Raw genomic sequence first — 14,681 nt, forward strand, 5'->3', positions numbered from 1 at the left:
CATCAAAAAAGTCAACTTCTCACTGGCAGGATATGTCTTGGTCATTTTTCATGGTTTAAAGCTTTCCCACATGATGGCAACAATACTAAAATAAGTTTTCTCAAATTGGATTTTCAAATTCACTGGTCTGAAAAATACGTTTTTATTTAATCACAGAACAACCAGATTTAATCAATAACATTCCTATGACTTTTTTAAGGACCAACATACAAATACATTCTTAGTCCTTGCTGAAAACAGCGACCTCCTTCAATATCAAACAGAGCTTTGCAGAGCGCCGGGACTGCTTTGTTTTTGGAGGCAAGCGTTAATAGTAATTTTGACCTTCCCGACAATCATTAAACCTCAGAATCATTCACCGTTTCACTTGGGAGATCACCCTAAATACATGCTTAATGGGAGAAAACTTCACATGCTTTACTTTCAGCACTGAGGTATGCACTGACACAGATATTTCCAATATTTCAAGCTTCCACAAATTGTCCTTTGAGAAAACTTGCCTGGTTGAATCTATGGAGGGATTCAATCAACCACAAGTCAAGTCAATTTTCTTGTCATATGCACCAGTGAGATGCAATGAAAATCTTGTTTGCTGCTGCATCACAGGCACCGACACAAAAACAAAGTGTACATACAAATTCTGCAAGACAGCAAAAAGATAAAGACTGCAAAAATGACACTAGTGTAAAACATAATAAGAAAAAGTCGATGGTAGTCCAAGAGGTGGTCCGTAGCGTTCAGTTGTTGAACTAGGACTAGGATTGTGTAAATCAGTTCAATAATCTAATGGCTGTAGGAAAGTAACTGTTCTTGAGCCTGATGGTGTGTGATTTTAGGCTTCTACATTTCTAGCAGTGAAAAGGGCATGGGCCCCAATGGTGGGCAGCAGCTCATGGGGTGTTTTTGATGGGGGGGGGGGAGGATTGGGCCCACATTAGTGTGGGTATAGCTGCAATCATCCAACAGGTGTTGAGTTTGGTTGAAAAGGTCAGGAACCAATGCAAAGAACATGTATCGGAGGCGGATCTGGTCTTCACTAATCTGCCAGGTTCTTTAGATCAAAACTCATTATAGAGTGATGAAATAGGGCTAAGAAGGGTAAAGGGAGAAGTTCTCCTTTCACTTTACAGTTCATTAGGTTGCTCCCAAAAAGTGTATATGCAAGTGGTGACTTACATTGCCCTTCAACCTTCATGTTGGTAAGGATGAAGAGGAATGTAAGAGAAAAGAACCACTGCTTAATAAACTTTAACATGCTGTGTAACAGTTCCCTAATATAGTGTCCTGATGTGGCCATTGTGGCAACAGAGGTGGATGCTCAGTGTAGTACCAAAGGTGCAGATCAAGTCACCTGTTCTGGAAGGTGCTAAGTTCCTAAGAAGTTGTTGTCGCTGTAATCTTCCAGCAAATGGTGAGTTTGAGAGAAAGGGTAAAGAATAAGTTTTAAAGTACCACAGTCTCTCCCATTTTCCAGTAAACTATTTGGACCATATCTTTGAGTTGGCCATTGCCTTGGAACTGACATTACATATTTTCACCAGTCAGCTGGATGCTGATCTTGTATTCCCAGAGACTGGTGCATACTGCTGAATTACTTGAACAGTTAGAATTATAATCAATTAGCCAAACACCTGATGTTACAATGAAGGGAAAAATATTCAAAACCATAGATTAAGAGGATTATGAGGTTTTAGAAGATTGTACCAAGAACACCTGCAATAATAATCTGGGTTATGATGGGTTAGTATAATGATGTGGCAGCATTGAGAATCACAGTTACCAGTGATCCACAAAACACAATATGAAAAAAGAGCTTCATGGAAAGAAATGAACCAGAATATTCATGTGCATTCATCATTGAGTACAGTAAACCCTCGTCATAACAGTGTATGGGGGTGGGGGGAGGGAAGACATGGTGTCTGTTCTAACCGACTAACAAAGTAAGGATTTCCCCCCCATTGATATCACTGCCCAGGGTCAGAATCATGGAGCCCAGTCATTGGGAGTCCAGTGGACCTCTCTCATCACACACAGCGCAGTGGCATAATAATGCCACCCGGCATCAATCTGTCCAGAACAGTTGGGGAACGTCAATAACCACTGCCCCTGCTGCTGATCACACATTCAGAGATTGAGAGCAAAATGGAAGGTCTGGGGCGTGGGGTGGAAGTGTGATGGGGTGAGGAAATCCTGTCCCACTCTGTGAGATTCCCACGACCAATTGCCTACCCAGACTTCAGTGTAAAAGGACATCAACCTTAAATCTCAACTCAGTTTCTCCTTCCAAACACGCAACTAACCTGCTGAGTGTAGTTATTTTTAACAGTTACAAAAGTATATTTGTTACTGCAAATTAAAAATATGAAAGGCTGCTTGATACTTTGTTTAATAGAGTTAAGTGTCAATCAAAGCAATTGCTTGCCAATTTTAATGGCTTGTCAATGTTAATAGCCTCCACAGTGTAAATAGCAGCCTGTGTTCTTAAAGAGACAGTGGTGCCTGATTACCGTGGGTACACTCCGTCCGCTATAACAGAAATCTGTTATAAATAGGTCCGTAATAAAAAGGATTTATGGTATATAGACAAAAATGCTGGAGAAACTCAGCGGGTGAGGCAGCATCTATGGAGCGAAGGAAATAGGCAACGTTTCGGGCCGAAACCCTTCTTCAGATACCATGTATGGTATTTCAAGTACAGAAGAGTTAAAATACCAAAAAAAAACATGTACACCTAAATGTGTATTATGTGTAACATAAAGGCAGATAAATTAATCAAATTTAAAAAAGAACTTACCTCTGCAGCATGCGTCTTTGAAGCACATTCTGGTAACTGAGAAGAAATCTCCAAGTCCTTCAGCACACAATTAACAGGTTGAGATTGATTTTTCAATTTCTCCTCATAATTTGCAGCATCGAAATTGGTCTTCCATACCATAACCTGAAAATGTATTGTATTAGGGTAGTTATCAGCATAACTCTATAATGATCATCATCCCAATTAGGGACGTCACTTGATTTATAATGATCTCTGGAAAAGAAAACATGGGAGCAAGAATGAATCAACTTCGAAGAAAAATAAGTGCAATAGTTTTGACGTAATAATGGATATAAAGTTGACATAACCTGGATTGATAGAGCATTTTTGTCAATTTTATGAAATGTTTAAAGTGCTCTTCAGTTGATGGTTCACTACTCGTGTGGCCACTGATGTAATGCAGGAAACAGTGGTAACCAAATTATCAACAATGTGGAAAGAACATTAATACAAATACCTAAGCTGCTATGGTCGTGTCTTCTTCTTCTTGCGTATGGCGTGTACAGCCTAAAGTTGTAGGACAACTTGTTCTATTTGATCTTATTTGATTGTGCATGGCAGGTTGATTGCATTAGTTGAAACAATCTCCCACCCCACGTTAGTGTCGATTGAGGATTACATTTTGACTAGAATACCAGGAGAAAAGTGTCATGTATGTGTATTTTACATTCATCTGCATAGGCCAAAAGGAATGTAGTTATAAATTATCTTAAGTCAAGTCAAGTCAAGTCAAGTTTATTTGTCACATACACATACGAGATGTGCAGTGAAATTAAAGTGGCAATGCTCGCGGACTTTTGTGCAAAAGACAAACAACAAAACAACCAAACAAATTATAAACACAATCATAACACACATATTCTTTTACATAATAAATAATAGAAGGAAAAACGTTCTGTAGAGTTGTGCAGCATTCACAGCTATGCAGCTGTTCCCTTGGTAATTCACTGTAATATCAGTTCAGAAGTTGTGCATAGATTCTAGAGTAGGACTGAACCCCAGCTTTCATACTCAAGCTTGAGAACTACTACTAAACACAAGACTGCCAGCTACATTTTGCCAGCAAGTCTACATTTGCTTCCAACTTCTCCCAATAATATATAATAAACGCTCAGTTTGACTTTGAAATTGCTAACAATTAATCACTAAGATTTAATACTTCACCATTACAAATATTTCCCCTCTTACTGTTTCACGAAAAAATGTATACAACACAGGAAAGGGCTCTGTCGGAGCCATTTATGTTTAGGCTAGTTACTGTTGGCATATTATATTATTTTGTCTAGATATATCTGGCAGTATAATTTTGGACACTTGGGGTGATCATTAGATGTACAGGTGGTGTATATATATGGGCATAGCAGACAGGGAAGGGCAGACCAGGCACAGGGAGGGAGAGCATACAGTTCTCACCAGACCAGGGAGAACAGCCAGTTACAACTTGTATACAGAATAAGGAAAACCTGGCACGTGCATCTCTTTGTTTGTACAACTACTTCAATAAACAACCAATTAAACAACGGGAAGATCTGTTCTATTTGTTCTGCGTAAGATCACTCCTACTTACCTGTGTAGTAATGACAACGGAAAGGAGGACACTGGAAGGGTCGGAAATTTGCCATTACAGGCTCTTTCGATCTATCTCATCCATGCTGGCCACAATGCCCATCCACGCCAACCCTTTTCCCTCCATTAGGCCCATATCTCACCACGCTTTTACTATCCAAACACCTGTCCAAATGCCTGTTAAACAGTGTAATTGTATCTGCAATTTCTATTACCCAAACATGTTGTTGCTGTTCTTGGAACATGGTACAGTACAGCATAGGGCCAGGCACATTGGCCCATGACTGTGCCAATGCCAATGCCAATCTAATCTACACTTCTGATGTAAGGTGTCAAAAGAACGGAGGGTGGCTAATGTTGTGCCTCTGTACAAGAGATGCAAGGAAAATCCTGGGTACTATAGACTAGTGAACCAAAATGAGACAGGCAGTAAATGGAGAGGATTCTGAGGGATAAGACATACAGTGGCTTGCAAAAGTTTTCATACCCCTTGAACTTTTCCACATTTTGTCACGTTACAACCACAAACGTAAATGTATTTTATTGGGATTTTATGTGATAGGCCAACACAAAGTGGCGCATAATTGTGAAGTGGAAGGAAAATGATACATGGTTTTCAATTTTTTTAACAAATATAAAACTGAAAGGTGTGGTGTGCAAACGTATTCAGCCCCCCTGAGTCAATACTTTGTAGAACCACCTTTCGCTGCAATTACAGCTGCAAGTCTTTTGGGGTATGTCTCTACCAGCTTTGCACATCTAGAGACTGAAATTTTTGCCCATTCTTCTTTGCAAAATAGCTCAAGCTCAGTCAGATTGGATGGAGAGAGTCTGTGAACAGCAATTTTCAAGTCTTGCCAGAGATTCTCAATTGGATTTAGGTCTGGACTTCGACGGGGCCATTCTAACACATGAATATGCTTTGATCTAAACCATTCCATTGTAGCTCTGATGTGTATGTTTAGGGTCGTTGTCCTGCTGGAAGGTGAACCTCCGCCCCAGTCGCAAGTCTTTTGCAGACTCTAACAGGTTTTCTTCCAAGGTTGCCCTGTATTTGGCTCCATCCATCTTCCCATCAACTCTGACCAGCTTTCCTGTCCCTGCTGAAGAAAAGCATCCCCACAGCATGATGCTGCCACCACCATGTTTCACAGTGGGGATGGTGTGTTCAGGGTGATGTGCAGTGTTAGTTTTCCGCCACACATAGCGTTTTGCATTTAGGCCAAAAACTTCAATTTTGGTCTCATCTGACCAGAGCACCTTCCTCCACATGTTTGCTGTGTCCCCCACATGGCTTGAGGCAAACTACAAACAGGACTTCTTATGGCTTTTTTTCAACAATGGCTTTCTACTTGCCACTTCCATAAAGGCCCGATTTGTGGAGTGCACGACTAATAGTTGTCCTGTGGACAGATTCTCCCACCTGAGGTGTGGATCTCTGCAGCTCCTCCAGAGTTACCATGGGCCTCTTGGCTGCTTCTCTGATCAATGCTCTTCTTGCCCGGCCTGTCAGTTTAGGTGGACGGCCATGTCTTGGTAAGTTTGCAGTTGTGCCATACTCTTTCCATTTTCGGATGATGGATTGAACAGTGCTCCGTGAGATGTTCAAAGCTTGGGATATTTTTTTATAACCTAACCCTGCTTTAAACTTCTCCACAACTTTATCCCTGACCTGTCTGGTGTGTTCCTTGGGCTTCATGATGCTGTTTGTTCACTAATATTCTCTAACAAACCTCTGAGGCCATCACAGAACAGCTGTATTTATACTGAGATTAGATTACACATAAGTGGACTCTATTTACTAATTAGGTAACTTCTGAAGTCAATTGGTTGCACTGGATTTTATTTAGGGGTATCAGAGTAAAGGGGGCTGAATACTTTTGCACGCCACACTTTTCAGTTTTTTATTTGTAAAAAAAATTGAAAACCATGTATCATTTTCCTTCCACTTCACAATTATGCGCCACTTTGTGTTGGTCTATCATAAAATCCCAATAAAATACATTTACGTTTGTGGTTGTAACGTGACAAAATGTGGAAAAGTTCAAGGGGTATGAATACTTTTGCAAGCCACTGTATATGCATTTGGATGGGCAGGGGTTGATTAGGGATAATCAGCATGGTTTTGGTCATGGGAGATAGTGTCTTATGAATCTGATTGAGTTTTTTGAAGGTAACCATAAAGGTTCACAAGGGCAAAGCCGTAGACATCGATATGAATTTCAGCAATGCCTTTGATAAGGTTCCACATGGCAGGCTGCTATGGAAGGTTAGATTGAAAGGGATCAAGGGAGAGCTAGCTGACTGGATGGATAATTGGCCTCATGGAATGTAGGCTAGGATAATGTGGTTTTTCGGACTGGAGACCTGTGACTGTGGTGATGTGTCTCAGGGATCAGTGCTGAACCCATTTGTATAAGGTGGAAAACATGATTAGTAAGTTTGCAGATGATAAAGTAGGTGATATCGTAGATGGTGAAGAATGTTATCAAACATTATGGCAAGATCTTAATCAGCTGGGCAAGTGGGCTGAGAAATAGCTCATAGATCTCAATAACTTTAGAAAGTCGAACTGGGGCAGGACCTTCACAGTAAATGGTAGGGACCTGGGTGTGTTGCAGAGCAGTATGATCTAGCAGTACAGATGGATCGTTCCACGACTATGGTATCATAGGTGGACGGGAGATCAAGGCTGCTTATCAGTCATGGCATTGAGTAGTTGGGATGTTATGTTACATTTCATCGATACCCAGATAAAGGTGGTAGTACCCAGTTGGAGTATTGTGTTCAGTTTTGGTCACTTTTTTGTAGGAAGAATGTCATTAAGTTGGAAAAAGAGCAGAGACGATTTATGAGGATGGTGCCAGGACACAAGGGCCTGAATTATGGGGAGAGGGTGGACATAGAAACATAGAAATTAGGTACAGGAGTAGGCCATTCGGCCCTTCGAGCCTGCACCGCCATTCAATATGATCATCCAACTCAGTATCCTGTACCTGCCTTCTCTCCATACCCCATGATCCCTTTAGCCACAAGGGCCACATCTAACTCCTTCTTAAATATAGCCAATGAACTGGCCTCAACTACCTTCCGTGGCAGAGAATTCCAGAGATTCACCACTTTCTGTGTGAAAAATGTTTTCTTCATCTCGGTCCTAAAAGATTTCCCCCTTATCCTTAAACTGTGACCCCTTGTTCTGGACTTCCCCAACATCGGGAACAATCTTCCTGCATCTAGCCTGTCCATCCCCTAAAGAATTTTGTAAGTTTCTATAAGATCCCCCCTCAATCTTCTAAATTTTAGCGAGTACAAACCGAGTCTATCCAGTCTTTCTTCATATGAAAGTCCTGACATCCCAGGAATCAGTCTGGTGAACCTTCTCTATACTCTCTCTATGGCAAGAATGTCCTTCCTCAGAATAGGAGACCAAAACTGTACACAATACTCCAGGTGTGGTCTCACCAAGATCCTGTACAACTGCAGTAGAACCTCCCTGCTCCTATACTCAAATCCTTTTGCAATGAAAGCTAACATACCATTCGCGTTCTTCACTGCCTGCCGCACCTACATGCCTACTATTAATGAATGGTGTACCATGACACCCAGGTCTCTTTGCATCTCCCCCTTTCCTAATCGGCCACCATTCAGATATAAGTCTACTTTCCTGTTTTTGCCACCAAAGTGGATCACTTCACATTTATCCACATTATACTGCATCTGCCATGCATTTTCCCACTCACCCAGCCTGTCCAAGTCACCTTGCAGTCTCCTAGCATCCTCCTCACAGCTAACACTGCCCCCCAGCTTCATGTCATCCGCAAATTTGGAGATGTTGCATTCAATTCCCTCGTCCAAATCATTAATATATATGACAAATAGCTGGGGTCCCAGCACTGAGCCTTGCGGTACCCCACTGGTCACTGCCTGCCATTGTGAAAAGAACCCGTTTATTCCTACTCTTTGCTTCCTGTCTGCCAGCCAGTTCTCGATCCACATCAATACTGAACCCCCAATACCGTGTGCTTTAAGTTTGTATACTAATCTCTTATGTGGAACCTTGTCGAAAGCCTTCTGAAAGTCCAGATATAACACATCCACTGGTTCTCCCTTATCCACTCTACTAGTTACATCCTCGAAAAATTCTATAAGATTCGTCAGACATGATTTACCTTTCATAAATCCATGCTGACTTTGTCCAATGATTTCACCACTTTCCAAATGTGCTGCTATCCCATCTTTAATAATCGATTCTAGCAGTTTCCCCACTACCGTCGTTAGACTAACTGGTCTGTAATTCCCCGTTTTCTCTCTCCCTCCCTTTTTAAAAAGTGGGGTTACATTAGCTACCCTCCAATCCTCAGGAACTACTCCAGAATCTAAAGAGTTTTGAAAAATTATCACTAATGCATCCACTATTTCTGGGGCTACTTCTTTAAGTACTCTGGGATGCAGCCTATCTGGCCCTGGGGATTTATCGGCCTTTAACCCATTCAATTTACCTAATACCACTTCCCGGCTAACCTGGATTTCACTCAGTTCCATCTGATTTGATTCCCGGTCCCCTGCTATTTCCGGCAGATTATTTATGTCTTCCTTAGTGAAGACAGAACCAAAGTAGTTATTCAATTGGTCTGCCATGTCCTTGTTCCCCATGATCAATTCACCTGTTTCTGACTGCAAGGGACCTACATTTGTTTTAACTAATCTTTTTCTCTTCACATATCTATAAAAGCTTTTGCAGTCAGTTTTTATGTTCCCTGCCAGTTTTCTTTCATAATCTAGTTTCCCTTTCCTAATTAAGCCCTTTGTCCTCCTCTGCTAGACTGAATTTCTCCCAGTTCTCTGGTAGGCTGCTTTTTTTGGCTAATTTGTACGCTTCATCTTTTGTTTTGATACTATCCCTGATTTCCCTTGCTATCCACGGATGCACTAACTTACCTGATTTTTTTTTGCCAAACTGGGAGTCTTTAAATGCCTTCCATTGCATATCCACTGTCAACCCATTAAGAATCAATTGCCAGTCTATCTTGGCCAATTAACGTCTCATACCCTCAAAGTTACCTTTCTTTAAGTTCAGGACACTTGTTTCAGAATTAACAATGTCTCGCTCCATCCTAATGAAGAACTCAACCATAATATGGTCACTCTTGCCCAAGGGGCCACGCACAACAAGACTGCTAACTAACCCTTCCTCATTACTCAATACCCAATCTAGAATAGCCTGCTCTCTCGTTGGTTCCTCTACATGTTGGTTTAGAAAACTATCCGGCATACATTCCAAGAAATCCTCTTCCTCAGCACCCTTGCCAATTTGATTCACCCAATCTATATGTAGATTGAAGTCATCCATTATAACTGTTTTACCTTTGTCGCACGCATTTCTAATTTCCTGTTTGATGCCATCCCCAGCTCCACTACTACTGTTAGGTGGCCTGTACACAACTCCCACTAGCGTTTTCTGCCCCTTAGTGTTTCGCAGCTCTACCCATATCGATTCCACATCCTCCAAGCTAATGTCCTTCCTTTCTATTGTGTTAACCTGCTCTCTAAGCAGCAACGCTACCCCACCTCCTTTCCCTTTCTCTCTATCTCTCCTGAATATTGAATATCCCTGGATGTTCAGCTCCCAGCCTTGGTCGCCCTGGAGCCATGTCTCCGTGATCCCAACTATATCATAGTCATTAATAGCTATCTGCACATTCAACTCATCCACCTTATTACAAATGCTCCTTGCATTGAGACACAAAGCCTTCAGGACATGCTAGAACTTTATTTTTTGGAGTGCAGGAGGCTGAAGGGTGATCTTACAGAGGTGTATAAAATCATGAGAACAGATTGGGTGAATTCATAGAATCTTTTTCCAAGATAAGGGAATCACGTACCAGATGACACGGGTTTAAGGTGAGAGGTGTAAAGTCGAGAGGCAACCTTAACACAGAGAGTGGCGGACATATGGAATGAACAGCTGGAGGAGGTCTTTGAGGCAAGGACTATGACACCATTTAAAAGACAATTGGACAGGGACATGGATAGGAAAGATTTAGAGGGACACTTCAATCAGCCTTATGCCCAAACAATAATGTAAACAGAGTATCTGCTGTCAGAAAAGCAACATCAGAAGTCACAAAAACCCCATGAAGAACATTCTCAGCCAGTGTCCCACAGATGGTCTTCAGGGTTGGTTTGATGAGAATGACCTGGAGATCCAAAAGCAAATTAACCAAAATACAAGGCCTTCTTGGATAGGAAACTTAATCAGACCTCAAGACAAAAACAAAATATATGACTCCTGAGAGAAGGGATATAAAAATGTGTGCCAACCTAAGGAACAGATAGCAGAAAAAAATACAAGATATAGAGTGGTGTAGAATCCATGCATATTGGGGTTGTCAGTTTGTGGCTGAACAAGTAAATGCCCCCTCTTCCATATCTCCATCACTTAATCTACCTCTTGCCAGTATTAGGGTTCTATATCCTCCCTTGATATTAGTAGAATTACAACCACTATTAAGCAGCACTTTGGTTTGTTTTTCCTCACCAAAGGAAAACAAATCCCATTAAACAAATTCCCCAAATACATCAGGATAAGTGAACCAATATCACTCTGTTACATCAGCTCTTCCCTGACGAATATCCCCGAGAGGCTCTAATTACAACACTCACAGCATCTGCATGCCTGACACCAATACATGAAACAGATACTCTGCTCCAAGCTCCAACACAGCAAAAGGATTTTCTTGCATTTTCTTCAGAGAGAATACAACATCCTCATCGATTTGTGATTGCTCAAAATGGAGAATAAGTCTTAGGCAAGGCATTGGGCACCTCTCGTCTCTTAGTCAGTGGGTCGCCAATGAGGTAGATAGTAGTACAGGACTGCCCTCTGGTTGTGGTGGGATGATTCAGTTGCCTGCTAACAGCTGGGAAGAAACTGTCCCTTAATCTGGAAGCGTGCGTTTTCACATTTCCATACCTTTTGACTGATGGGATAGGGGAGAAGGACGAGTGGCCAGGGTGTGACTTGTCATTGATTATGCTGTTGGCCTTGCTGAGGCAGTGTGAGGTATAAATGGAGTCAATAGAAGGGAGGTTGGTTTGTGTAATGGTCAGGGCAGCATCCACAATTCGCTGCAGTCTCTTGAGGTCGAGGACGTTGTTGTTCCCAAACCAAGCTGTGTTGCATCCTGATAAAATGCTTTCTATATGGACCTATAGAAATTGGTGTGAGTTGTAGGGGACATGCCAAACCTCCTACACCTTCTAAGGAAGTAGAGGTACGTGAAAGTGACAAAAGGAACACAGAACAGCCCACAGACTTCCATCCTGTTAAGTCTACAGATCGTGCACCTTGGAGACTTATCGACTTGGAGCTCCGAGATTCTCTCCGCTGGAGGAGAATCATTTAATGCTCAACCCTGAGGGACGGTCTAGGAGGCAGCAGCTGTGTACAAATTGGCTGCTAATTTACATAATAGTGACTATACTTGTAAATGTACCAAGTAATCATGGATCTTATTTTTTTTTTTTTAATCATTTACAGAATTAGGGCATCATTGCCAAATCCATAAATTACTGTTAATTTCCAATTGCCTTCGGATGGGGGATTCATTCTGTGCAGTGAAGGATCATTTAGTGCTACTGGATAGGGAGTTCCAGTATTTTGACCCGATGAAAATTAACGATGATGCATTTCTAAGAGAGAATAATTTGTACCTTGGAAGGAACTGTGCAGGTGGTTACTTTCCCATTTCCTTGCATTTCTACATATTAGATGGTTTGAAAGTGTGTAATTTGCAGCCACAGTTAAATCAGGGGTGGAGTGACTGAACATGCAGGTTTTTAGATAGGGTTTCAATAAATTGGGCTGCTTTGTTCAGAATCATTCTGAATATCAGCAAGGACATCAGTAGACCAAACTCCCAATGGACCTGCCTGTTGAGAGCCAAGAACCAAGGAGAGCTTATCAGGGACATCGAATGGGCCAGAACCTATTGAAAGAAGCACTGCAAAAAACTATTTGCTTAAGATTTACTCTCCAACATAATCCCTGGTGAAGTTCTTAGAGATGACATTTAGAATAATGCAAGTAGTCAGAGGAAACATAGATGCCTAAAAAAGAAAAAAACCAGCAGGAACATTGTGCTTTTTTTAAAGCCCGCCATGCAGTCATTTTGCTGAAATCTTTCTTGTGACAACAAATGAGTCACAGTCGTAGAATGATGAAATTCCACACTAAACACCATGGAAATAAAGTATACCTTTCTCAATAAACTTATATCATTTTAAATTGCAACACAATGTATGCAGCATTCGGATGCTAGACTGAAAATTCTTGAAGGATGAGATTCTTTAGTTCTACACTAGCCTTCTTATTTTAATGGAACAGCTTGTTCATACTGGCCAGTATATTTGTAGTAAAAACAATGTATTAATTTCTTGGGAATGTTGGAATTGTAGCATTACAAATAACTAATTTTAAGAAACAGCCTAAAACAGAAATGAAAACATATTGGTAGTGGCAAGTCAAATATTCCACTGCATGTTTCCAAAGTAAGCTCAATGTACAGCAATAGAAATAGAATGCCGCTCTAAACTTCTCTATATACTGGCTTTCCACAATATTTTCATAAACTCCATGAGAGATAAAAATGTCTATAAAAATTGTGAATGCAATTGCTGTTTAGAGTATCTACATTGAGGTTTAACAATAGTTCAGTAGATCCATGTACATCATGTTGTTTTGAGAAAAGGTGCATAAACCGATAATATCTCGGCTGGTTCTGAGACTGGTGGCAGGGAGGAGGAGCACTTGTCTGCCCCTAGTACTATTGCTGCCTGCACTGATGCAGCGAAGCTTGGCATTCTCCGGAGCATCAATGATCCCAGCACCCTTAGATGGAGGGAGACCTCAAACCACAACTGTTGCCCATCCCTGTTATCCTGGAGGTACCCAGGGAGGACCTGCTTGGCCATTGATCAAGAGGGAGATTGCAATAGAATTGTGTTTTGAAAGATGCTGCCTGCTGTATCTTTGGTATAGTCTGTTGTCTGCAATAAAAAGTTTCTCACATTTACTCTGTCCAAAAAACTTGAGGGATTTGATCACCATTATTTGATCACCTTCATCTTCCGTTTCGAGGAGCTCCCGGTTTCTCCAACTCGGCTAACATTCCAGTAATTCTTCCACTGGACCCTAACCAAAGCTCAAATTCTATTCTAGTTTAGCATTCAAAATTAGCCACCATGACCCACAAAGCTTTGTACAAATTTTATCATAGCTTACTTACTCTTATGTTATCAAGGTTACAACCTTTAAACTTCCCCATCGACCTCCCCATTCTGTTTTTCCCCCTCGACTTGAAGATAACTTTGCACAAGTTTCTCTTTGTTCTTTCTATCTAGATATTTAATCATAGATATCTCCAAGAACATAGAACCAAGACTAGGCCTTTTTTTTACTCCTTTACCTCATTTTATTACGTATCCATTTTATTGTACCAAATCCATTCAGGGAAAGCATAAGAATAGTTCTTGCATTCAGTTAGAAGTACATGTTCCAGAAAAGATACAGGAATAATGAAGCTGGAATGATAGCTAACTTTATGGCAAACCAGGATCAGTCCTAGGATCTACCTTTGGCTCCATGCACATTCTCTTCGTGACCAGATGAGATTTCTCTGGATCCTCCTATATCCCAAAGGCATTGATAGGTTGGTTGGTAGGCATTGATTGGTAGGTTAAATCGCCAAGTGAAACGTCCTTAGTGTGTAAGAAAGTGGTAAGATCTGGGGGGAATTGATGAGAAGGTGTGGAGAATAAGATAGGCTAAGTATAAAATTGACATATTTCGATAGTTATGGGCCTGTCCCACATAGGCGACTTTTCAGGCGACTGCAGGAGACTCTGCGGTTGCCACATGTTCACGGGTGGTTGCCGGGGAGTCGCCTTCATGGTCGCGAGGAGTTCCCGCAATCTGGGAATTAGTCGCGGCCTCATTATGGTCGCCGAGAATTTTTCAACATGTTGAAAAATTAGCGGCGACGAGAATGAAGCCGCCATGGAGAGTAGCGAGAATTCTCGTGCCGTGGTTGGGTTGCCAGGAGGTCGAAGGATCTCGTAGGTTGTAGCCGGTGCTGACCGGTGAATTACATTGGGGAAAATAAAACGTAAGCTGTAGTTTCCAGAACCAAGGATAACCGACAGACAGAACAGCCGTGTATCTCTGGCTTCTTAAAAGTTATCTCCACCCCTTCCCCGTTTCCCCTCCCCCCCCCCCACCGTTTTTAAAGGACTTGCATGA

At 41.5% G+C, this 14,681-nt stretch overlaps 1 protein-coding gene across 5 annotated transcripts in view; it reads right to left on the reverse strand.

The window, feature by feature from the left end:
- The window catches only part of LOC129704865 (POC1 centriolar protein homolog A-like), a 155,067-nt gene that overhangs the window by 84,869 nt on the left and 55,517 nt on the right, over positions 1–14,681 (reverse strand). For all 5 annotated transcript variants that reach the window (XM_055648247.1, XM_055648246.1, XM_055648249.1 and 2 more), the window contains exon 9: positions 2,795–2,938. In XM_055648247.1, coding sequence (XP_055504222.1) covers positions 2,795–2,938 — 144 coding nt within the window. The remainder of the gene's footprint in view (positions 1–2,794; positions 2,939–14,681) is intronic.

The sequence above is a fragment of the Leucoraja erinacea genome, chromosome 16 (assembly GCF_028641065.1).
Source record: "Leucoraja erinacea ecotype New England chromosome 16, Leri_hhj_1, whole genome shotgun sequence".
Classification (NCBI taxonomy): Eukaryota; Metazoa; Chordata; class Chondrichthyes; order Rajiformes; family Rajidae; genus Leucoraja; species Leucoraja erinaceus.